Source organism: Otolemur garnettii, unplaced genomic scaffold (genome assembly GCF_000181295.1).
Source record: "Otolemur garnettii isolate 467f Iridium unplaced genomic scaffold, OtoGar3 scaffold00154, whole genome shotgun sequence".
Taxonomy (NCBI): Eukaryota; Metazoa; Chordata; class Mammalia; order Primates; family Galagidae; genus Otolemur; species Otolemur garnettii.
In genome coordinates this window covers 255,055-280,620 of record NW_003852549.1, presented here as the reverse complement: position 1 = coordinate 280,620, position 25,566 = coordinate 255,055, and the positions used below count along the sequence as shown (strand labels likewise).

The window sequence follows — 25,566 nt, the reverse complement described above, 5'->3', positions numbered from 1 at the left end:
ATTAATTCCCACTCAATTAAAGCTCAACTTTGGGCACTCCTGAGTCATCAAACCACATCAATAATTCAACTAATGGTCAAATGATTTAATTAGTCCTGAAGGACTCCCTCATGACAGCACTGCTAAAGCCAGCTGTTAACCTTGCTCTTACCTTTTTCCTGACCCCAACTCTCTCTTCTACCCTCACCTGCCTAGGAAATGCAGCATCTCGACTGAATTTTTGATGCAAACCTGCCCCTTTGAGAACATTTTCTGTGCACTAAGTAGTGTGACATAGGGATAGAGCAACAGATTTATCCTACTAACAAGCCTGTCCTTGAGAACATGATTGGATTTCTCAGTGACTTGGGGACAGTATCTACACTGCAGGAGAGTGGGGAGGATGTAGTTGTATGATGTGGGCAAAGTGCACAGCCCAACCTCAACTATTCTTTACCAGTATTTTACACTGGTCCCTATACATCCCTCTGCTGTGATTGCTGTCTAGACGTGGTTCTCAACCTTCCTGCTGTGATGTATTTTCATTGTTACAAAGGGGTCACAACCCACAGGTTAAGAACCGCTGGTCTAGAAAGTGAGGACAAGGCAGTGAGTCAGGCAGGCACCCTGCCCTCTTGGAGCTCACTATCCATCTGGGAGGAGGGAGGCAGGAAGACATGGTGGAGCTCACAGTCCATGGAGTGGGGGTGTGGGTAAGGCAGAAAGTCATGATGGAGCTCACAGTCCATGGAGTGGAGGTGTGGGTAAGGCAGAAAGTCATGATGGAGCTCACAGTCCATGGAGTGGAGGTGTGGGTAAGGCAGAAAGTCATGATGGAGCTCACAGTCCATGGAGTGGGGGTGTGGGTAAGGCAGAAAGTCATGATGGAGCTCACAATCCACTCACAGGCGTTGGAGGGGAGGCAGGAGGTCATGATGGAGCTCACAGTCCACCCAGGGAGGTTGGAGGGGAGACTCATGATGGAGCTCACAGTCCATGGGGGGCAGAGGGGGTAGAGAGGAAGTCATGATGGAGCTCAGTCCACTCATGGGAAGGGAGGCAGTAAGCTATGATTACAGTAAACCTACCCCTGTGAAAAAGAACATATGTTAGGCGTATGACAGTGACTGGGGAGAGGGTTACCTGCTTTAAACATGATAGCGGAAGGTGACATTTGAACTGGAACCTCTGAAAGATACAGTGAGCCTTTCTAGTGAAAAGCTGGGGAAAGAGTAAGCAAGGCAGATAAGAGGAAAACAGCAGAGTCTTAAAGACAGAAGAAACATCTGGTGACCCAAGGGCAGGAGAAGGCTGTGTGACCCAAGTGCTGTGAGAGAGTGAACCAGAGAGCTACAGGAACTAGGTAGAGAGGTCAGCAGAAGCCAGGTCATCATGGTCTGAGACCCATGGGAAGGAGGACTTTGGAATTTATTTTAAGAGCAATAGGCAGAATTTCAAGAAGGCAGTGTCCGTCCTGGGCTCATTTGAGTGTTAAATGTGGGAGATGATTTGCTAGTGGCAAAGTGACAGGTGGGAGGCCAGGCGAGAGGCCTGCGAGAGCAGAGAGGAGATGTGCACAGATGCAGTGCATGTGCTGGAGGCAGGGCCAGAAGGACTCAGGATGCCACCCACAGTATAGAGCAGTAGGCTGCTCCCCGCTGTGACAATGCCTCAGAATCTTTCATTTCCAGGCTTTGGCCCAGGACCTTTGCACAGAACACTCTTCTGTTGGTGTTTCCTATAGAATCTTCTCAAATGTCTGCTAATCATTCTGTAGGACATATCACCATCCATCTGTCCCCAGTCACTCTCTCCTGGCCTTATTCATCTTCAGAGCCTGGAACTTTTTAAGCCCTAACACTGTTAGTGGCAGAGCTAAGTAAGACCTTGTGTGTGTGGGAAGAGGCACAGTTTTCCGAAGTTGACTTACAACTGGTTTTTGCTTCATAGCACCCCAAAACAAATTATAAATGACAAAATCTACTTCTAACCCATTATTCCCCCCCAAGTGTTTTGTCTACTCCATATTTATTAACTAATTGTCATAAGTTTAAGAAGAAATTTATTTTTTACCTCTTCAAGCCGTGTTCTTGTGGAGAATTGATTTGTTGTGCCCATCACCATGTGGGCTATGGAAGGTGAGCCAAGTTCAAACCTAGGAACCAAAATTGTCAAAATGTTTTGTGACATATTTATTCACTCAACATATATTTTAAGAGCATCATATATATAACAGCATTTGACTAAAAACTGCCTAGGCATGAAAAAGAAGATTTCTATCCTCCATTGAGTTAAGATCCAGTTGTAAAAAAAAATAATACTAACATCAAAAGAAAAAGTTAAATAGCCAAAGGAAAATGGAGGCAGAAAACACTTCAAGAGTCAGACCAAGGCAGAAGCAAATGAGCAGAAGTGCTGAAGGCAGAGGAGGGCTGCATAGGGAGGTGGCTTCCATGAGTCCTAGGTGTAGGAGGGGTTATCCCAGATGGAGTGGGAAATGTCACTGTCTAGGTTCATTAGTTAGCATTGAATTAAGAGTTTTTTCATTTTCTAAGGATATTTTAAGTACTTCTAATATCTACCTTCAATTTTTAAAAACCTTCAAAAATCCCCTTAAATTGTTATAGTTCTTTTATAAACATCACACCTAAAACACAGTGAGGTGACAGCAGGAACTTACATAGTCATGCCACAATTTTTGGTACTACTTACTTTTGTACAAGTTTGTTCCAATTTTCCCTCAGAAACTGCCAGGCCAATGGATATCCTACTGGGTTTCTGCCAATGAGTATAAGAATACCTGGAAACTCCTGAGTTTTTATTATATCTCCCTTAAAACTTTGGTCTAGTAGCCTGGAAGAAGGAAGAGAAGAAATGTTAGCAATGACTAGGTGATGAAACAGTTATACATGACTGCAACAAAAGAACATCTTAAGGAGAAACACCAGTCTGCCAATAATAAGAGTCCTGATAAACCTACAATAGCTACATAATAATAAAAACTATTAATAGCATTTGCATAGTGTCTATAATACCCATTCTCCTACATTCCCTCATTTGCTCAAAGAAGAGGAGAGGAAGACTACGTGTAGCAAACATTTCAAGAACATTATCAGTTTAAAGATAAAGGTATACAGCTTTAAATGTCTTTCCTAACACCTAGTTCTCCCTAATTATGTGTCATTCTCACTAGATGTGTGCCCACTTGCAGTAATGTTGCCAGCAGAACAGGCAATTCCTGGCAAGAGAACACAAATAGATGCAAGGATGGTCTGATGTAATTTAATCCCTTGGCCCAGGAACACTGATGATGACTCACCACTGAAGCTTGTCCTTCTTCTGGCTCATACAGAGGGCAAATTCAATTTGCTCTTTCTCAGCACTGGATAAAGAAGACTGATATTTACTGTAAAGAAAATCCCAGCCTTCTGTGTTCTGGGCCCCCACAGCAAACACTGCCAAGGTCACATCATTTGGTAGGCTGGGGAAAAGAATACACTCAGTGAGAATCTGAGATGTAGTAAGTGCGTTTAGAGGCATAATGGTGACCAGTTATGAACTAATGAACTGGCCTCACAATCAGAGATGCGTATGTGTAAATATCAACAAAAACTACTTCTGGCCAGGTGTGCTGGCTCACGCCTGTAGACCCAGCTACTTAGGAGGCTGAGGCAGGTGGATTGCTTGAACTCAGGAGTTGGAGACCAGCCTGAGCAAGAGTGAGATTATCTCTAAAAATAGCCAGCCTTTGTGGCGGGCACCTTTAGTCCCAGCTACTCACGAAGCTGAGGCAAAAAGATCCCTTGAGCCCAAGAGTTTGAGGTTGCTGTGAGGTATGACACCATGGCACTCTACCCAGGGTGACAGAGTGAGACTGTCTCAAAAAAAGAAAAAAGAGAGAAAGAAAGAAAGAAAAGAACAAAACCTATTTCTTTCCTTCAGTGACATTTTATGAAAGAGGAAGACAAAATATCTAAAATTGGGTTTTAATAAGCCTTCCTCAAAACATAATGTGACATGCCACTTTTATAAGAACCGACATATTTAACCTACCTTCACGATGCTGGGTGACACCATAAGTGGTCACCTTTCAAGTCAAAGGAAAGAAATTCAAATTAGATTGAACATTTATGCCATGTTCACAAGTCAGGAACCCAACAGGTCCACTGTTTATACATTATTTCTTTGAATGGAAGTGTGTAGATTATTGGCATATATGTTTCCTAGATGGGATTTAAGCTCCAAATATAAGAGGAATAAAGTATAGCAAGAATAGGGTTTTCCAGATATGTGAGATCCTGTCTTGCTTAGTGCCAGCATTCACCTTGAACCCGTCAAGGCCTTTGGAGGCCTGAAGAAGCTGCCAGAAAATGCATGGCCTCTTCCATGTGGCTATTCAGTGAGAACTTGTATTGGCTGCACAGAACAAAAGTCACTCTGACCTCTAAACGCCACAGATAAATTGGTTTTTCTGGACAGAAATTCCCTCCTGGCATTTCTTAAAATAGAAAGCTGAGAGCTACATAGGTAAGTCTTAGAAAGCAATTTACTTCCCAAAAAAGGGCAGGAGAGACTTGCTTAATCTTTTTGTTTTTCTCAATGTTTTCTGTTTTTTAGCCTCAATGCTAAAAAACCTTTTATATTAACAAATTATTCTGTAGTGACTGACCTCAAATTTCCACCAGATTCCTTCCACCTTCTGAAATAGCCTTCTGCCCTCTGCACACAGGGCTGGTACCCGCGCACGCAGGCCAGCAGCAGAAGCCGACTCCGCAGCATCCGCTCCGTCACGGAGCCTTCGTCAGTCCACGCTTGCCTGTCAATGAGGTCCCTCAGCAGCTTGATGAGGAAGGCCTGTGGGCACCAGACAGGGAGGGAGTGACATGTGTCAGTAGTATGGCCACAGGTCACTTCATCTTCATATAATCCAATACGGTCTCAGGTGATGGGGGCTAATTTTTAAAGCTGAATCCACATAGTATTTGAAAAACCATGCAGCTCTGTTTATATTTAATTAAAGTCAGAAACAAGGAATGATGAATGATTCTGGAATTTGCATTGCAATCTTTTATAAGGTATCCTATCTCCTTAAAATCAGGATGAAGTGCCAGTTTTATAAACTAAGAGACAGTTTATCAGACCAAATTTTCAGAGCAAATTATGCAACAGGACTTAATGACAGTTTGCCAAAAATAACAATTCTGTGCTTCTTCCTCAAGTGCTACTGAGTCCTAGAAAATCTTAACATCAGTAAAATAAAATAAAGGATTTGTGAAATGAAGGGAATAACAAATCCATGAAAATTAGGTGTGAAGTCTTAAGAATGCTGTTCCTATTTTTAGTGCCAAATTAAACAAAAGTCTTTGCTAATCCAAATACTGAATTTTTATTGTTTTCCTTAATATGTGTATGAGGACACACATGCACACACACTGATTAGCACTCTTTTTCACTCACACACAAAGCAAAATTATAGATTCTACTCCTTCCAGGTTCTTACCTTGAATTGAGTTTCTACTTCATTCATGTCTCTTTTCTCCATTAACTTATATATAAGTATTAGCTCATTCAAACCTTGGAAGACGGGCAGAATTTCAGTTTCACGTTTCAAGTACAGGGCTAAGTCCAAGGCTTTTTCAATAGATAGCTTTCCAATGCTGGTCAAGAGATACCATGGTTAGTGGTTTAAAAGAAAATCCAGGATGTCAACTTTTTGCTTCAAAATGCACTTTAACCTTCTGGCAAAACATTCCATCAGATAAACATGTCCCTTACATATAACAACCATTGCATTAATCTCTGTTTTGTCACATACAACACAATGTGTGGCCTGTTTACAACGGAAATCTCTTAACTAATAACAGCAGAGGCTGACCCATGGGCATGACACAACGGAAGCACGCCAGCACTTGTCCCCACAGAACATTGGCCTGTGGGCCGAATGTCCAGGGTAAGACGTGGATCCAGGCAACGATCCTTTAGGAAGCCTGGGTAGATTCCGTCAAAAGTATGAGTGCCTGGAGTAAACACCTCTTTCCCACTGCAAAAAGACTCTGAACATACACAGACACCCTCAGTACAGAGGGCTATTAAAGCCCTGCCAGTAGAATATTTACTTATATATGGGAACATAAGATTGCTAAAATTCGAGCAAAAGCACGCTACAAAGAGAATTTTATGAGTGGGAATCCCTGCCAGTAGACAAACTAATTCATGCCCACATACGAGAAAAACTCTTAATTCAAGTTTGGGGGAGGAAGGGAGAAGGAGAAGGGAGAGGTGCTGGTGTGTCCCCACCTAATGGGCACAATGTAAGGGTGTAAGACACAACTACCATAGGGACCTTACCTAACCAATGCAAGCATTGTAACCTAATAATTTCTACCTTTATATCAATCTGAAAGAAATAAATGAATAGATAAAGAAAGAAATAAAAAGATAACAGATTCCTTCTTTTAGGTTCCTTAGCAGTCACAGACAGGAGGTTACTGTTCAGCATGAGGCTAAAAGCAATTTTAGATCATTGGAACTTGTGGGAAAACACCTTTCAACCTCTTCATAGTGATCAATCATTTCATCTTTAGAAATCAATAATTTGATCTAGAACAGCTACTTTCAGAAATAAGCCTCCGACTCCGTGCAGCTCATGTCACCTGGCCAGCTGGAACGCGTTGTGAATGAGACTTGCCCGATCCTGGCTGCTGATTGCTCTGTGTGTTCCTTTTAAAAGGCCAGTCAGAGAGTCCCAGCCATCACCCTCATAATGCACGATGTAATAGCCGTTCATTCCCACATTGAATTTGATCCATTCCACCTCCTGAGGGAGGATGAGCACATCTAGAGCAAATAAAATAAATCATAGCTCTATTCACCCTCTTATCTCATGAAACCTTTTCTGATCAGAGACTGGACAAGAAAATCAGAAAGAATTTAAATACAGAACAATCTGAAATCATCACTTATTTCTTTTAGAAAACAGAAAATAGCAACTCAATAGACAAAAGCCAACACCAGCTTTAGACACCAACTCTGTGAGACTTACAGATCAGTGACTAGAATGAACCACACACGCGATGCAACTCAGCAGTGTTAACAGAGGGGAATTTTCACTTGTAATCCCTCCTATTTAGCATTCCATAAATCAACTTTTTAAATCTCCATATGTTAAGATATTGGTCACGTTTTTTGTAAAATCAGAAAGTATTTTCAATCTGATCCTTTTTAATTTTAACCAAGATAAACAGCAAAAGGAACTCAGTATTTAAATCCTATGTAATTCTGGCTGGACCCACTGGCTCATGACTATACTCCTAGCACTCTGGGTGGCCGAGGCAAGTGGATCACCTGAGCTCAAGAGTTCAAGACCAGCCCGAGCAGAAGCAAGACCCTGTCTCTACTAAAAAATAAAAAACTAGCTGGGCATTGTAGTGGGTACCCACAGTCCCAGCTACTTGGGAAGCTAAGGCAAAAGGATCACTTAAATCCAAGAATTCGTTGCTGTGAGCTGTGATGCCAGGGCATTCTACCCAGGGTGACAGAGTAAGACCCTGTCTCAAATTTTTAAAAAGTTGAATAAATAAATCCTATGTATTTCCATACCTCTTCTTGAATTAAACTAGTCATTTCTACAATACATTACCTGTCTTTGCTTTCAGCAAAAATCTATGGACCGTGTCTGATTTGCTGGTAATGAACGTCAGTGGAACATGCCATAGGTACCTAAAGGAAAGGAAGATTGGATTGTTCATTTGTTGATTCAATTCTACAAGCAGCTATTCAATCACCTGCCATGTGCCAAGCACAGGCTAGTTTAGGATCAGATGGTACTAAAGCTATGGTGGCCAGGCTCTTGGGATAACTCCAGTCTGTTCTCCAGCTTTGCAGGGTGCGTCAGCACAGGCACCACTCATGCTTTTTGGATCTCTGAGCAGAGCTAGAAATCTGGTTGCAGGTGAGCCGTGAACCCTTTACAGTGATTGGCTGGTGGGAGCTTGTAGGCCTGACTTTATGACACTGACTGCTAGTACAAATCAACCTCATGTGCCCCTAAATGATATGCTGAGAGAGACACAGCATTGCTTCTGTTCAAGTGAGCCTTGAACTCTTTATAGTGAAGGATGCTGAAGGATGTTCTATAAAATAACTGTCCTGTGTTCTCCAGAAATGTTACTATTAAGAAACACGAAGACTAAAGAGCTGTTTCCAAGAAAATGGGGACCAAAATGATGTGTCAACTATTAATAAATACCACATGTGATCTGTTATTATTAAATTCTGAACTAGAATTTATCTTCTGTTTTGCTATAAAGATATTTTTAGGGCAAGTGGAAAAAGTCAAAAGAGGTTCATAAATTAGATCAAAGTATTCTATCAAGTTCATTTCTTAATTTTGATCATTGTTCTGCGGTTGTATAAGCAAATGTTCTTGTTTTTTTAAAACAATACCATGCTGAAGTATTTACGGGTAAAGGGGTGGAGAGTCATGTCTCCAACTTACTCTCCAACAGTTTAGAAAAATGTATGGGATATATGCATCTATATACAAATGGGCATACATAACTACTGTACCACAGTTATACAAATAATGCTCACTGACATTATTTGTCTTTGCACAAATGCAGAGCTTTGGAAATGACTAACATATCCTCCTGACTGCTATAATGCCACCCTACTCTATCATAGAGATGTCATAAATCCACTTGGTAGGTATATACATACATTCACATATATATACATGTGAATGTATGTATATACACAGAGAGAAGGATAATGAAAGTAAAGAGTTAACATATATCTGGATAAAGGCATATGGGAATTTTTTGCACTATTCTTGGGGCTTCTCCATAAGTCTAAGATTATTTCAAATTATTCCCAGCCCACTGCTCTGGCCCCAGCCCCCACTGTTTCCACCCATCACACCTCTGTTAGAGCACCCACTGTTTACTTTTCACTTTCCTCCATCACACAGGACAAGTGGCATAAGATAAAGAAGAACTGTTTTAGTGCCTGTCCAGGGTCACTCAAGTTGCAGCCTCCTGTTTTCAGTGATACCCTTTTGTAGCTTTAAGCTAACAAACAAGTTCCAAGATCTAACTCATAGTTCCCCCAAAATACAACTAAATCTCGTAATTCCAACAAATTGCATAATTCTTTCGCCCTTACCTCTAACCCAAATGCACAAGACAGGAACCAGAAATTACTATCCTATCAAGCTACAAATCATGAGAATATTAAAGTCATTGTATGTCAACTTTACTAAAATTAAGTAAAGTTTAAAGTGTCCTTAATTCTCTTGGGAAGATGGGAGGTACTGTGCCACCATCATACATAGACTCAACTGAAAGGGTTTAGAGATAGAGGGAAGGGAGCTACTTTAAAAGCAAGCCTTCATCCCAAAGGACAGATGGATTTATTGAGGCAGCAAAGAAAGCTTCACTCTGTGAACATTACCCAGTCTCTGGGGCATCGTCAGAGGCTTTCATATAGTGCTGCTGCTCCAGGTACACGTTTCTCCCTCTCACCATGACGGTTATCAGAGGAAAGCCCTTCTGCAGTGTCCAGGTGTCCATCATGGCCTGCACATCCAGGCCTTCCTGTCGCCAGTGCTGGTTTGTACACAAAAGGCAGGCAAATCACATGACCCTGCTCTGAGCAAGAAGGCCACCTGTGCTCCAAAGACCACTCCCAGTTGATAGTTCCTCCGTGGAGCACTTCCTGATCCTTTCCTCTGCTCACCAGCCTCCACTGTTTCCACCCATCGCACCTCCATTAGAGCACCGACTGTTTACTTTTCACTTTCCTCCATAATGCAGGACAGGTGGCTTATCTGGTTCTGCCAGGCACATCCAGAGCTGGCAGAGCACCAGGCGAGAGGAGGCATGTGAATACATGGAGGAAAAGAAAGTGGCCAGGTTCTCAGCACCCACGTAACTCTGGGGCTCTCAGACAGGCCAGGTGGGAAAAGAAATGTTCAGGCAGGAGCCTGTGTTTCCAAAGTGATAACACAGAGAGGCCCATACTCAACAAACAGCTAAGAACTCAAAGCAGATTATGTTCTTTGATACTAAAAAAGCTTCTAGGAAAAGACTTAAGAGGAGGTAAAAAGGATAAAATATGTTACAGCACAAATCTAGAAATGGAGAAGCCAAGATCATAAAAAGACACACGCTGTCTGGAAAGTCTCCAGGCATGTAACATGGAAAAGAGGAGGATGGTAGATAAATTCTGTTGACTGTCTAGACCCACCCTCAGCTGCTTATGAAAATATCCCTCAAGTCCAGATAAACAGAAGTAAACAGATTCAAACTGTTTTGTGACTTAGAAGTATGAATACTTCATAGCTTGGCAGTTAAAAACATGAGTTAGATCTAGGTTCAGATCCCTGCTCTGCCATTTACCAAGCTTTGCCTTTGGATTTCATATCCTCATCTGTAAAAATAGGGATAGTGAGAGAACCTGGCTCACAAAGGAGACAACGCATGCATGCTCACACCTGCCTGAGACTAGTGAGTGCGCAGCGAGGCTCACTGACGGGGAGGTGGGAAATGCCTGACATCCTCCTGACAGCTACAGTGCCTCCCTAACCTACCATAGGGACAAGTCACGAGTCCACTTTACAGAGAGCTAAGAGGAAGAAATTACTATCAGTGAGAAGTATTACCAAAGCAGGTTGTCCAACCCTCCTGTATAGATACATTTTAAGAAAAATGGTAAAAGAATGTCAGTCTGGTGTAGTTTCAATGCAGTCTTAATCTGGAAAGTTTGGACAGAGTGAGCCTTCAGAGACATGGAGCAAAAGAGTAAACTTCAGGGAAGGGCAGAGGCAGGAACTTACTGAGGATGAGGAAGAATGTTGATCTCCAGGGCAAAAGCCATCCACGTTTTGTGGGTCATCAGTAGGGCAAATCTAAGAAATCAAAACTAAACGCATCACTCCCTTGTCTGTAGAAAACACTCATGATTCTCCCCAAAGGGATGAACATGGGGCAGGGAAAACAAAACAATAAGCCCATGAATCCCAAATGTAGAGATACACAAAAATGTACTCACACTCGTCATAGAATTCCACAGGTCCTCGTTTTTGGTGTTTTTATAGCTATACTTCTGGAGATAGCGTATGATACCACTTTTAAATACGTGGGCACTAAGGTAATCCCTTAGCATATTCAGAATACAAGCTCCCTGAGAAGAAAATAGAAATAATTTTTATGTGTAGTTGGGTCGCAATCTATTCTGCCATCATGTTTGATTTTGTGGTAATTCTTTTCAAATGCAGCTACAGTAACACTGCTAATGTCTAACAGTCTAACTGTCTAGGTAAAACAGAGTAGCAGGTTAAACCTGGACCTATCTAGGCAGAAGATTTTCCTAACATAATAGTTTGTGTTCTTAGCACACTGGGACCATTATTTTCTAACAGTAGTCAGGCCTCCCTGTGCAGCAAGGTAGCATCTGTCAGTTCACATGTGAATGGTGCAGGTTAAACATGAGACCTTGAACCACCATCTGGCTCTCCCACTGCCACTCCTGGGCAGGAGTGGGGACAGGTAAGTACCACAGGGTCAAGCACTGGAGACAGAAGCAAAGCAAGCTCATTCTGGAGTACAGATCTCGTTCCCCCTGCGCTCCCATCACCATACACTGTGGGTCACAAGCTTGAATGCCTTCAGAGGCATATGACAGGTATGTAAACAAGGGAAGCAGTCCAAGGGTAAAAAGAATGCTCTTTCACACAAGTTTTCCAATATACTTTTGATGGACACATATAAGGAAGAAATATTATTGTTCTGAGAAAAACACTAGTGAAGCCATGTGGTGAACAGTAGCACATCCTCAGCCTCAGAGAGAAGACAACAGGAGGGGCTGGGAATGGGGGGACAGAAAGCCCGAGCTTTGACCTTACAAAGAAGGAGCACAACTTGGCTCTAGCCTATGCTGTCAAAGCAAATACAGGCCCTGACAGACAAGCTGCATGGGCACAAAGGCATATGGCCTGGCACAGAGCTGATGCTCACTAATATCTACTTGTTGAATGATGAGTCAAAGACAGACTTTCTGCAGCCTTGAATCTTCAACCCAAGAGAGATTTAATGAAGAAGGAAACATAACATTATCTTTAGGATTATAAGCAAAACTCCAAGTTAGGCCTATAAGAGTTAACTGTAGCCAACACACGTCAGGACAGAGGTCTTCAGTCTGGGTTTAACTCACAACCTTACCTGTAAATAACCTCTCCACCCCCATATTTATAAATAGGCTTAGGGTAGCCAGGTGTTGTGGCGGGCACTTGTAGTCCCAGCTACTTGGGAGGCTGAGGCATGAGAATCGCTTAAGCCAAAGAGTTAGAGGTTGCTGTGAGCTGTGACGTCACGGCACTCTACCCAGGGCAACAGCTTGAGATTCTGTCTCAAAAAATAAAATAGGTTTAGTGTCCAAACCGGACCCTTATATCATACACTGTTACCTTTTCATAAGAAACATCATCAAACATCTCCTGGATCTGAGCAGGATTTTCAACAGGTGTGGACACAGGGTGTGAGGAATTTAAGGCATCTACTTCCATCACATTAAAACACTTGCCAAAAAAATAATCTTCCTATTGAGAAAGGAAAAAGGAAACATCACCTATGATTTACATTTAAATAAAAGATACAAAAGGAGAAGGCTTGGTCTCGGGTAATAAATCTATACTAGAAGTTTTTAAGTCAATTTGTGCCATATTTGTAGTATTTGTGAACTAGGATAGAATTACTATTTTCTGAAAAGTATCTACAAATGATAATTTTAGGTAAACTTTATAGATTTTTTTTTTATCTTGAATACTTATAACTTTATCTGTTTATTTATTGAGACAGAGTCTCGCTATGTTGCCCTTTGTGGAGTACCCTGGCATCATAGCTCACAGCAACCTCCAATTCCTGGGCTCAAGTGATTGTCTTGTCTCAGCCTCCTGGGTAGCTGGGACTACAGGCACTCGCCACAATGCCTGGCTAGTTTTTAGAGATGGAGTCTCACTCTTGCTCATGCTGGTCTTGAACTCCTGACCTTCAGCAATCCAACTGTCTAGGCCTTCCACAGTGCTAGGATTACAGGCATGAGCCACCTCACCTGGCCTTAGATAGCCAAATAGCAACAACAAGAAAATAAATGTGGCCAGGCACAGTGGCTCACACTTGTAATCCTAGTACTTGGGAGGCCGAGGTAGGTGGATTGCCTGAGCTCATTGGTTCAAGACCAGCCTGAATCAGAGAGACCTCATCGCTAAAAAAACAAACTAACAAAAATAACAGCAAGTGCCTATAGTCCCAGGTACTTGGGAAGCTGAGGTAAGAGAATCTCCTAAGCCCAAGAGTTTGAGGTTACTATAAGCTATGATGGCACAGCACTCTATTGAGTGCAAGAAAAGTAAAGATTCTGTCTCAAACAATAAAACAAACAAAAAAACTAAAGTGCATAATGATTTCAACATGTCCAGTTATTACCTACTTTATTAAGGCATGTTAACTCAATAGAACAATATGTATTCATAATTATTTTTATTAAAGATTATGTCAAAACATTAGAATATTTGTGATCCATTATAGTGTAATATCGACATAGTTTATAATTGTAATGGTGTATAAAGAAATTATGTGTCTAGGCAGGTGAAACTGGAAAATAAAAAATATTCACAAATGAAAAGAATCACAGTAGGGGAAAGGATTATTTTTACATAAGTTTACTTTTAATTTTGTTAAATGTGAATTTTCTCAAGTTAAACATGTGATTTTAAAACAAACATATATCAGTTCCAAAGCTTTTTTGTGACCCATGAGTCTATGATGTTACATAATTAAATATGCAGCTACTTTAAGCAGAACTCCATTTGATTTGGCAATTAGCATCCTACTGAGATAATAGCATTCTGTACCTAATTATTCTGCAATGAGCAACCTGGCGGTTGGAGAAATGATCTGGACCATTCAGGCTGTCATTATTTCTATTTCTTTGATATTACTTTAACACTTAATTTCATATCAGTTGAGTCTGTAAATAAGCCTTTCTGATGTATCATGAATGTTCACTAGCATCTGTGAAATGATTCACGTCTAAATACCTCCTCTCAAGGAGGTTATCAGTGAAATCTTTCTATAATATAACCTCTATAACTAATGATATATTTTCCAGCAACAATGAACAAAACAACAGATTAACCTAAAATGTAAACAAGAATAAATATTACTACTTACAACTTTCAGCTCAGGATGGGTCACGCTGACAGACACAAACTCCATAAACTTGGCGAATCCCTCATTTAGCCAAAGATCATTCCACCACTCCATAGTGACCAGGTTCCCAAACCACTAAAAGGAAAACATTGATCAGTTTATTCACACAGTTCTATAGAGACTGGATTATCTGTTCTCTCTGATGGCAGCTGTCCATAAAAGACATTCAGAAAAAATTATAGGCCAGCTCGGCGCCTATAGCTGAACGGCTAGGGTACCAGCCATATACATTAGAACTGACAGGTTAGAATCCAGCCTGGGCCTGCCAAACAACAAATAGCTGGGTGTCGTGGTGGGCGCCTGTAGTCCCAGCTACTTGGGAGGCTGAGGCAAGAGACTCACTTAAACTCAAGAGCTGGAGGTTGCTGTGAGCTGTAACACCATGGCATTCTACCCAAGGTGAAAAAGTGAGATGCTGTCTCAAAAAAAAAAAGAAAGAAAGAAGAATTATATGTTAGATACCTAATATCTATCTAGTATATGAACGTGAACATGTATCTACAGAACTAATATTTTCTCAAAGTAAAAATAAAAACCTTTCAAAATGCATTCTAAAACATGAAACCTAATGTGTTAAGGAAATAGTTTTTCTTACAAGAAAGAAGACAAGGTAAAACTTATAACATGTGTGGCCTCACATGTCCCATCAATGTGACATCAATACAGTTTAACTATACTTTCCAAAGGTGTAAATAAGTTTCTACCAACCTGGTGGGCAAGTTCATGGGCCACAGTCATTGTGACGGCAAGCTTACTTGATACAGAAGACTTCTCTGCATCAAACAACAGAGAAGATTCTCTGTATGTTGTCAGTCCCCAGTTTTCCATTGCACCAGACTGAAAGTCAGGAATAGCAGCAAGATCTTGAGAAGAAGGCAACAGAGTAATGTTATCAGTCTCTTGAGTACACATTCCCCAAATGCACCTCAGGGTTAGGAATGGGTATTAGGACAGAGAGCCACGCTACCAGCGTGCAGATGGTGCTCAAGACTGGGAGAACCTTCCAAAATGCAAAAAAAGAGGGCTCGGTGATTCAGGGTCACTTTGCTGGGAACACAGCCAAGTCAGACTGTGTCTCAGCTCTCCTGACTCTGTTTCTAGCTTTCTTATTATTTTTTTTTTCATTTCTAACTTTCTGATGCAGAGTTTGGGGCCCTAATAATAACAATTACTTCAATAATCCACTCGGTTTTAGATGCCCAATACCCACATATACCTAAAACCTCAAACAGACAAGAGTTCTAAGTGCTCATACAAGAAAGAAAATGCAGACTTTCCTACACCATATAAATTTATTCATTCAAAAAGCTTACTGAGTACCCTCTATGTCCCTGCCAAGCATGTGGCAGCAATGAAAAAACACAGCCACTTCTCTGTGCTGTTTGCCCACTAATCAAATCAGAAGGTAAAACAGTCCCCACACTCTGTGCCTCAGGAAGTGTATCAAGATATGTCACTGAAAGTCACTGCACAGATCAGAGGTGAGGAAATGCTCAGAGGGTCAACCAGATGTCTGATGCATGCTGGCGTTAGTCATGACAGGAGGGCTGCTGAGATGAGCATGGGGTGTACCAATTATCATGACCTATAGTACGTCTAGGACCACCTAGTGTCACATCACAATATCTATGTAAAGTCTCTACCTTGTTTGGGTAGGGGATATGGTATCTGGAAATAATCCTCATAAAATTCTAGGAGAGTCACTGCAGCACCCAGCGCATAATTTGCCTGATGTATCTTGTCTGGCACAGCGTATACGGAAACCTAAAGAGAAAGGCACAGGAAAAGTAGCTTTGAGTAGCTTCTATCCACTGCTGCATCAGACTGACATTAATGCCTCCCTACTGTGGGATGTGGTCACCAATATTAAAGAAGACACCTGGGGATCCCATTTCTTGTATTAATGCTGGCATTTCCCTGAACACTTCCACTTCTGAAAACAACTACAAATGTTGATGACACAAACACAAATTTTTCTTTTCTTTTCTTTTATTTATTTATTTATTTATTTTAAATTGAATGGTAACTATGTACATTTATTTATTTATTTATTTTAAATTGAATGGCAACTATGTACATTAATGCACTCCTGGGGTACAGTGTGGGGTTTTCACATGCAATCCGAAATACTTCCATCAAACTGGTCAACACTGCCTTCATGTCATTTTCTCAGTTATTGTTTTAAAACGTTCACATTCTACTCTTAGAAAGATTCACCTGTACCTCTGTAAGATAAACCTCAGAAGTGATCCCTCTAATCCCCCTCCCTTCTTCATCCATTCCCCCCTCCCTTCTCCCTCCCCTCTCCCCATATTCTTAGGCCATTTGGTTATAGCTTTCATATAAAAGGTATAAATTAGTTTCATAATAGGGGTGTGTACATTGGATACTTTTTCCTCCATTCTTGTGATACTTTGCTCAGAAGAACATTCTCCAACTCCATCACAAATTTTTCTTAAATGTGTTCATAAGGTAGCAAAAATAAAATGAAGACTTAGAGGGCAAAAGTGAAGTGACAGCCAGGTTTTACCAAGGGTACTCGTCCAACACAGCTGGACATGAGTTTTGGTTCCTGTGGCCCTCAAGAGCTCAGGGGATATGAGGCAAAGTCCAGGACCTCCCCCCAGTGGGAAGCTTAACAGGACATACAACCCCTGCATAAAGCTGAATCCCAAAGGCCACACTCCTAGTGTAAGGGTAAATTAGAAATAACCACTCCTTTCTCCAAACTGGCTGCTCTATCTTCCTTCCTTCCCACAGCCAGAAATCCCTTGCTAGGATACTCAGTAACATTTACTCCATGCTGCAAAAAGTTATAAACAGAAGCAATCTAGAAACTATTGCAGGATCTAGTTCAACTCACACCTTCCAAAGAAGAGCGAGCCAGGCTAAGGTCATAGAGCCAGGCTGAGGTGGAGGCAGGGCCATTACCCAGCCAGGCCAGGACCCCTCTGTGTCATTGTTATGAGAGCCTCACTGTACCAGTGGGCATCCCGGTTTGCCTGAGCTTGAGGGTATTCCCAGGACATAGGACTTTCAGTTTTAAAACCAGGATACGTTGGTAACTGTATGTGGCAATCACAGGCTCACCTTGATTCCACTCTTGGTCATCTTGCTGACAGACTCAAAATCTGAAATAATGAAGGCCACTAAATAGGTGCTCATCTTCACAGTGACATCAAAATGGTCTTCTATGAGTCCTCCAGAAATAGTCACAGATTTTACCTGAAACCAGAATAACTCAAATTATCAAATAATCCAATTATTTTATACACCAAACATGCATTATAAAAAGACATTTCCTAATTACCAGACAAGATATTGAATGTAAACGTCCTGGCATTTATATAATTACTTTAAAAGTTCTCTTTCTATTATCTAATTGTAATTTAGATATTAAACTCAAACCATTATCAATTTCTTTTTTTATTGACATATAATTTATATACTATAAAATTTATCACTTTAAAGTACACAATTCTGTGGTTTTGTTTATATATATATATATAAAGTCATACAATCATCAACACTCAATTTCTTTTAAATTATCCAGGTGATTGCAAACTGACTCAGATTTAATACATGTGGATTGGTCACATGAACAAGACGAGGCAAAAGTAGGATTGCTGGCTTTGCCAAGCTGTGGTCCACTTGTCCTTAAATATACACGTTTGAGACTTACCTGGAAATGAAATGTCTAGTATATTCTGTGCACTGGGAAAACACATAACCAAGTACTACCAAAAAGAGCTTCTGTTTCTCTATACAATTAAAAGTCATCTATAGAGAGGCCTGATTCTGCAAAGCCTCTTCCAAGCTCAGATTTGCCTCCTTGGAATCAGCTTCTAGGTACAGTCAGGGAGTAGTCTTGTGGGTTGAGTGGGGTTGATGGAGGTACAGTCTAAGGTCTGCTTCCAAGGAAGAAAGGCTAATACCTCAGCAATAAGAATCACTGAGGTGAAATACTGGAGAAAAACAGCCAGAACTAGCCTGGGGAAACCATGTGAGCAGGCCCTTTTCCTGTCATCTCATTCCCATCTCTGTTGCTATCCCCTCATCCTTCTTAACACCCACCAGCCATCAGCCACCAGTCACGATGCCTCTGCTCTCCATTTGGACATTCAAACCAACTGCACTAGGCAACCTAAGTCTAGCCTCAAAAAATCCCAAATCATATTTTCTTTTTAAATGCCTCTGTCCACTCCCAACAAAAATGCCCATTCCTGAAGTTCTGCTAATTATTAGAAAACCAATCTGATCAAACTAATTCAAATTCAAATGATGAACTCCTGCCCACCATCCAAACACTTCCACATTCCAAAGGTTTGTGTTTGGTTTTCCAGCCTTCAAGAAGATCATCTCTTTGAGACCCCACTGTATTCCCCCTCAGTTACATGTCTACAGCCTGAGGTCAGGCCCCTCCTGTTACATTTATGTCCAAGGGGCAAGACTGCATTAGAGATTTTCCTATCTTCACAGGTAGATCCTGGACACATGCAGATTTAGATAGCAGCATCTTCCTGGAGCCTCAGCAGACCCTGGCCTACACTCTGCAAGCCATGAATATCTCCACCAATCCCATTTATTCCTTTATCTCTCTCGTGTCTCCATCCCTTTCCTGTTCCTTTAATCTCTGACAGCTATGATTGTCTAAGTAGATAACTCACCCCTGTCCCAGGGAGCAACACCCTAATACTGGGGGAGAACACTGTATTTTGAAAAGCACATGATGTGTCTGAAGTTTCTATTAGGAAAATAACACAATTGTTTCTATTCTTTTTATATATAAGGGAGGAAGGGAGATAAAAATCTTTGGCTGTAGGGATTTTCAAAGCATGTTTTGTATAGAGGATAATCCTCTATCCTCTATGAAGGGGGTCGTAGTCTTGTTTGAGGAAGGGACCCTTAAGACATTCAAGGTGGGTCTGGAGTTTTAAGGTTGAGAAGTGCTGTGCTCAAGGTCCACTCATGCTAAGTCAGTGCTTCCCTGCCTGGCATAAGGATAGAACCGGTCGTTCTTCAGGACTCTGGGCTAAACCCATTGTATCGTCTTTGGTGAGCTTCTCTACAGAGGATGTGCTTCCAGGAGTCAGGACACACTAGTGGCAGAATCACAGCCCAGCTGATGATTTTCCAAGCTAAACAGAATCAAAGGATGAAGGCACTTAAGGGAACAGTTTTATTCTCTTGGCACGGTCATCTCACAACTTTCAAAAATCAAAGGGAACACCATCCACATCTGCTTTGAAAGTGGAGGATAATGATTTCTTTTAAGGGAAATGAGCTATCTATCATTACTTACGTTATATTCTAAGAAGACTACTTTTCTTCTCTTTTTCTGGCTGCTCAATTTTGTGCATATAGTTATAAATCACATACTTAGTATCTAGTATATGGAAATTATAGAAAATCACTACATACTAGAAATATGGCCTCATTCGACAAAGCATTCTCTTTAAAATCCTTTAAAAGTTTTATGGGAGGGTAGGGCCTGTGGCTCAGTGGGTAGGGCACTGGCCCCATATACTGAGGGTGGTGGGTTTAAACCTGGCCCCGGGCCAAACTGCAACAAAAAATAGCCAGGCATTGTGGCAGGCACTTGTAGTCCTACCTACTTGGGAGGCTGAGGCAAGAGAAACGCCTAAGCACAGGATTTGGAGGTTGCTGTGAGCTGTGATGCCACAGCACTCTACTGAGGGCGATAAAGTGAGACTCTGTCTGTAAAAAAAAAAAAAAAAAATTATGGGAGAAAGTGAAGGTGAAAGTATTTTATGAAGGACACTATCATTTAAACCTGACCTAAATTCTTAGTTTCCCTCCTATCAACACTAATCATCTGTAATCTTACTGAAATCCTGCACTTTTCAGAGGTAATTTTTTAACTGTGACTTAAAACAAAAACATAGGTTATAAATGAAAGAAAAGCAAAGTTAGCAACTGTCTACCAGGCAATAAAACATAAAAAACAGGTGACCCAAACGTTAACTGTCACTGGGGTAATGCAAGCCTCAGAGAACCGACAGGTTTTCTGTGACCCAGGAGCTCAGACTTACCAAGGGCATGTTGGAGATAGCGAGGTGCCGAGGCTCCCTTCTAATCTTGATGGAGAAACGTGCTTTGAGGGCAGGTTCATCGAAGCAGGGGAAGGCCATTCTAGCTGCAGTGGGTTCAAACTGTGTTGATGCAAGTATCCTAAAATAATGGCAAGTGAAATAAAAATTGAGCATGCAGCACCAAGAACTGTAAAATAAGGGCCTGTCTGCTTTTTAACTCCTACAGGTACTGTAATATTAATGGACTTCACTACTAAAAAAGAGTTTTACATGGCAAAGCTATCATAAGCTCAATTAAAAGACAAGTTACAAAAAAGGGAAAAATTCATAGAAAAGTATTTAAAGAAGAATTAACAAATAATGAGCTTTAAAAAATCAGTAAGAAAATACCCAAGGATGAAGTGGAATCTTAGTGGAAGATCATAAATAAGCAATTCAGAAAAGAAGAAGCCACAGATTATTAATAAACATATCACAAGAGGCTCAACTTCCTTAATCAAAGTAATATAAATTAAAGGGAGATACCATTTTTTGGCTTTTTTTGCTCTAAAAAGATCACCACATACAGCAGTGGTTAGGAATGAGAAAATGTCACAAGACATATAAAAAGTTGGCAAATTCTTTGATTTACCATCTTTATGTCTAGGTACTTACTCTAAAATAATTTATAAGGATGTTCATCAAGTGTTGCAGATACTGAAAAGTTGGAAAGAATTTAATTTCTGCCCATAAGAGATTAAATAATTAATGCACAAGCATATATTTTAATAGTCATTAAAGTTATACATAATGACAGTTATTTATATAAAACATCTTTCCAATAGATGGCTGGAAAGTTCCAATATAAGTTGGCTGGGTGCCTATAGCTCAGTTGTTAGAGCGCCAGCCCTCTGCACCAGGGATGGTGGGTTTCAACTCAGACTAGGATTGCTTAACAAAAAAGCAAGCCGATATATGAAGTTTAAAAAATCCACTGTAAAGCATAAAAATAACTCCATTTACATAAAATAATACATATGTGTATCCAGAGGGAAGTCTAGAAAGAGGTTCCCTGAGATAGAAGGAGTGGTTATTTCAGGCAGCTATTATGGGGATAAATTTTTTTTTAAAAAAATTCTTTTTGGTAGCATCTGACTATTTTATCTTGATAAAATAATAGGGAATTAGAAAAATAAGCTACCAACAAAATTTGACTTTAAAATTTAAAAAGAACCAAAGTAAAGCAGGTAGGGATCCCTAAAAAGGTTTTAACTGAGAGAAAAATATTTCCTCTAAGAGGCTGTTATGGATTGAACTCCCTATCCCCAAAAGATATGCTGAAGTTCCTGTGAATATGATTTGATTGAAAATAGGGTCATTTTAGCTATAACCAAGTTAAGATGAGGCCCTAACCTGATATGACTGGTGTCCTTATAAGATGATAGAAGTCTGGACACAGAAACACAGGCAAGTGGCCAGGTGACACAGACAGAGACTGGAGTCTACCAGACAAGGTTCTCCAGGGATCTACAGCTACCCCCACATGTGGAGAGCAGCAAGAACGGATCCCACCTGGAGTCCGAGAGTGCCTGGGCCTGCTCACCATCTGATTTCTTCTTCTGGCCTCCAAGGCCATGAAAGAATACATTTAAGTTGTTGGTAGCCGCCTTGGCTGTAGCACTTTGTTATCACAGCCACAGGAAACCAGCGGGCCAAGAGAATTAAAAATGTTTATTGTGTCTCAGAAATCTAATTAAATAGGCATTTACACTAACAGAACTGGGGGAAAGAAAACTGGCTAAAATAAAATGAAAAGTGAGATTTCAAAAGCAAGGAAAAATACAATCAGCCATTTTTAACAATATAAAAAACATGTGAAAGCAGAGCTGAGGAAAGAATTCAACAACCAGAGGAATTTTAAAAGACAGCCCATCTGAAATAATAAATTTAGTGTGTACAGAACCTAAAGCTTAAAAGAAATTACCTCACTTCCCCTTCCTTGGTTCTGTAGGTACTTTTATAAAATCCATGAAAGTTCTCAGAGAGATTGCCAGCATATTTGATGACAACTGTGTATGGAAGCCCAGCGAGGAGGGGCTCTGGGGCCAGGAGTGCAATCTGCTCATGGGGAGGATGTTCCAGGACCCTCAGTGGCTCTGCAGACAGCTGTTCTCTAGCCCCTCTCCTGAGGGTGGCCTCTGAGACCTGCAGGCGGTGACCATGCAGGATGATGGCAGTGGTGGGCTGGCTAACTGCTATTTCTACTTGCACAGTTCCCCAGAAGGTCAGGGTGGTGAGATTTGCATGAATCATGAGATCATAATGAACAGGGATGACGTGCTCAGGAAGTCGCATTTTACTCCATGGAAATGGTGTCCCATCAGGGCCTTCTGGAGATGCGGCTTCACTGTTCTGACACCACGAAGGAGTTGACACAGTTAAGAGAGTCACCAGGGAGGGCAGGAGACACGACAAGACTGCAGGTGGCCATCTGAAGGATAGAAACACCATCTTCTTGGTCACACTACCTAGTAGCACAAATGTACAAAAGCAAAAATAAAACGGTAAGTAGAAGTTATTAAGCCCTTGTGGAGACAGCATAATTGTACAGTGTCCACCCACATGTCAGAGATAAATAGAAACTTCCCCAAAGTTCTGGCTGGGTCTTTTCCTGAAAGTAAAACTACCTTCTTGACGTTATTAATTCATAGAGGAAAAGTTTATGGTCAGCAATAATCAGTAAGACAGTTGGAAAGCATCCTTTGGTTTCAACGTTTAGAATAACTAACTCTTAGCAGTGCGGGGCAGACCAAACAGCTCTCGTCTGTAATCCCTAGGCTCTGGGAGGCGGAGGGGAGTGATCGCTGCAGCTCATGAGCTGGAGTACAGCCTGAGCAAGAGCGGGATGAGAACCTATCTCCACTAAAAATAGAAAAACTAGTCAGTAATACCTCCTCCCAGCTATTACTCCGGAGGCTGAAGCACCGGGATCGCTGGAGGCCAAGAGTTTGAGGTTGCTGTGAGCTACTGAGGAAGGAGAAAGAAACCTTAGACTCTTAGTGATCCGAGAAAGCAGCAGGCAGCTGCAGGAGAACTCCTCCTCCAAAGAACAGAACCGACTTTATACTGAGCTGAAATAACCTTGAATTAAAACTGACAGACACTTAACACCAACAATCTAAAGAGGAAGGAACCTTTAATTGCCTTGGAGAACTCAGGTGCCTAAAGGCATAAAAATGACGCATAACAGGTTTTTCCCAAACTGCAGCCATAGTGCAACCCTATGACACCATGTCATTCTACCCAGAGTGAGACTATTTCAAAAAAAAAAAAAAAAAAGCAGCACTTCTTTCCTTCTGAACCTAGCGCTCACAAACTCCAGAAACTTCAGCGGTGTGAGGCCGGCTTTACCCTTCCGCTTCCGCTAACTTGCTGGCTCCTCTGGGGAAGTTCATACAGACCCCTGATCCGAATGAAGCCAGCTGGAGCTGGAGCCAAGTGGGGAGAGAGAACATCCTCAGTAGGCACAGGAGTAACAGCGAGGAAAGGAACCCCCGGAGGCTTGGGCCGGCGGATGCCTCAACACCTCACCCCAGCCCACCCCAGCAGTTCACCCAAAGACCCAAAGCCACGTTCGTTTCTCTGCCGCCATCGGCAGGGTGCCCTCCTTTGCCTAACCTGCCATCCACCCGCCCCTCCCACTGGCCCTCCAGCGGAATCGGTGGCCTGTAAGGCAGGAATCTCGTGGGGTGGCTCCCGCAGACCCGAGGAGCTCAGGGAGCAGGAGGCGGGCCATGCGCTCCGGTCGTGTAGGGTGGCACCCGCCGCACTCCCCGCAAGCTCAGGCCCAGCCAGGGACTTCCCCGCCCGTCTCAGCGCCCTGCGCCCCAGGCCCTCGGGCCCCGGCGGCCTCATGGTAGGAGCCGGTGCTGCGTCCGCTCTTCCCGGGGGGCCGCGCGGTACCTGGAGGTCCGGCCCCAGCCGGCTCCTGCTAGCCCCTCCGCCGACCTCCTCGCCGCCGCGCGACCGAAAGTGAAAGTAGGGCGGGCACGTCTCGGCCGAGCTCGGCTGGCGCCGGGGAAGGGGAAGGGGAAGGCCGGAGCGGGAACGAACCCGGGGAGGACGCCGCGCCCTACACCGGGGTTCTAAGTGGGCGCTGCGGGCTGGGAAGCCAGAGGACTGACGGGAGGAGGACCCCATTCTGAACGCGGGTCCTTCCTCTGTGTGTGTGTGTGCCTTTTGAGAGATGTTTTCCATGCGGTAGCCATCAGCTCTGCTGGACTCCGGGTACCCAGCAGGGCTTGGGCCTGGGCGCCCCGGCAGGAGCTCCCAGCCCACCGAGGACGGATGGGCTCGCCGCCCACTGGACTCCGGCCGTGTCGGTCCGCTCACTTCTGCCAATGGGCCGACGCCCTTGGCCCGCCTCAGAGGGACGCAGGACCTCTCTCCCCCAAGGATTGTAGTTGTGGCAGGACGCTGACTGTGGCAGGATGCTGACTTTTTTAGTGTGTCTGTAGTGAACACACTCTGGGGAACTCTGCCCAAGACGGTGGGTTACAGACGGCCCGCAACTGCCCTGCCACTACCGTGCGGAGCTGCGCCCGAGAACTGGCTGCTTCCCATGTTGTATGTTCCCCTGGTTTCTCCGGGCAGGTGACCAATTCTCAGCCCTGCTTAAAGCATTTCCGCCTGGATGAAATGTCTGAAAAGTCCATCTTTAGACTGTTAAGGGTAAACAAGGTAACAAGGCAGGAAAGCACGTTCGATTTAACCAAATCCTAAAAGTGTTCCCTGGGGTAGCAGGGTCCTTGCACGGTGTTCTCAGGCTTTTCTTCCCACTTCCTTATTTGCCTCCTTTCCTTAGAGAATTGATTCCAAGACACTGGAGTAGTATTTCTCAGCTTTTTTTTTTTTTTCAATCTTATACCCACTCTTGACAAGTCTAACATTTAATGTTACATATTATTTCCAGTCAAGAACATTTTGCAATATAAAAATTAACACTATTCCCAGACTCAACCAGGGTGGGATCAAGGGAAGATTTTTCACTCAAGTTCAATAAGACATAGGGATTTGGGAATCCGGTAATTTCTGTATGTTTGGAATTTAGCAGTAGGTATAAACAGATAACTATAACCTCCAAGCCCGCCAGGCATCTCTGGGTGCTCCCAGATTACTGGAGATGAGAATTTCTTGTCCAGGCCAGGAGCTGTGGCTCACGCCTGTAATCTCTGCTGAAATGCTGCGTGACCTCAGGAGACCAGTGGAGACCAGCCTGAGACCCTGTC

The 25,566-nt window shown here is 42.4% G+C and overlaps 1 protein-coding gene across 2 annotated transcripts in view; it reads right to left on the bottom strand.

The window, feature by feature from the left end:
* Window positions 1-25,052, bottom strand: part of ERAP1 (endoplasmic reticulum aminopeptidase 1) — a 28,387-nt gene extending 3,335 nt beyond the window's left edge. Inside the window, exons 1-18 of one of the 2 annotated variants that reach the window (XM_023519069.1) lie at window positions 24,242-25,052; window positions 22,263-22,806; window positions 20,300-20,438; window positions 17,337-17,471; window positions 15,890-16,010; window positions 14,955-15,109; window positions 14,208-14,321; window positions 12,443-12,574; window positions 11,029-11,160; window positions 10,814-10,885; window positions 9,430-9,584; window positions 7,619-7,698; window positions 6,633-6,816; window positions 5,480-5,636; window positions 4,649-4,833; window positions 3,299-3,460; window positions 2,692-2,832; window positions 2,053-2,134 (exon numbers count right to left, since the gene is read on the bottom strand). In XM_023519069.1, the coding sequence (XP_023374837.1) occupies window positions 2,053-2,134; window positions 2,692-2,832; window positions 3,299-3,460; window positions 4,649-4,833; window positions 5,480-5,636; window positions 6,633-6,816; window positions 7,619-7,698; window positions 9,430-9,584; window positions 10,814-10,885; window positions 11,029-11,160; window positions 12,443-12,574; window positions 14,208-14,321; window positions 14,955-15,109; window positions 15,890-16,010; window positions 17,337-17,471; window positions 20,300-20,438; window positions 22,263-22,789 (2,673 nt within the window). In that variant the 5' untranslated portion in view covers window positions 22,790-22,806; window positions 24,242-25,052. Of the gene's footprint in view, window positions 1-2,052; window positions 2,135-2,691; window positions 2,833-3,298; window positions 3,461-4,648; window positions 4,834-5,479; window positions 5,637-6,632; window positions 6,817-7,618; window positions 7,699-9,429; window positions 9,585-10,813; window positions 10,886-11,028; window positions 11,161-12,442; window positions 12,575-14,207; window positions 14,322-14,954; window positions 15,110-15,889; window positions 16,011-17,336; window positions 17,472-20,299; window positions 20,439-22,262; window positions 22,807-23,229; window positions 23,505-24,241 lie in introns of those variants that run through there. The other variant, XM_003799704.3, reaches the window with a different exon arrangement.
* Between the last annotated feature and the right edge of the window lie 514 nt (window positions 25,053-25,566).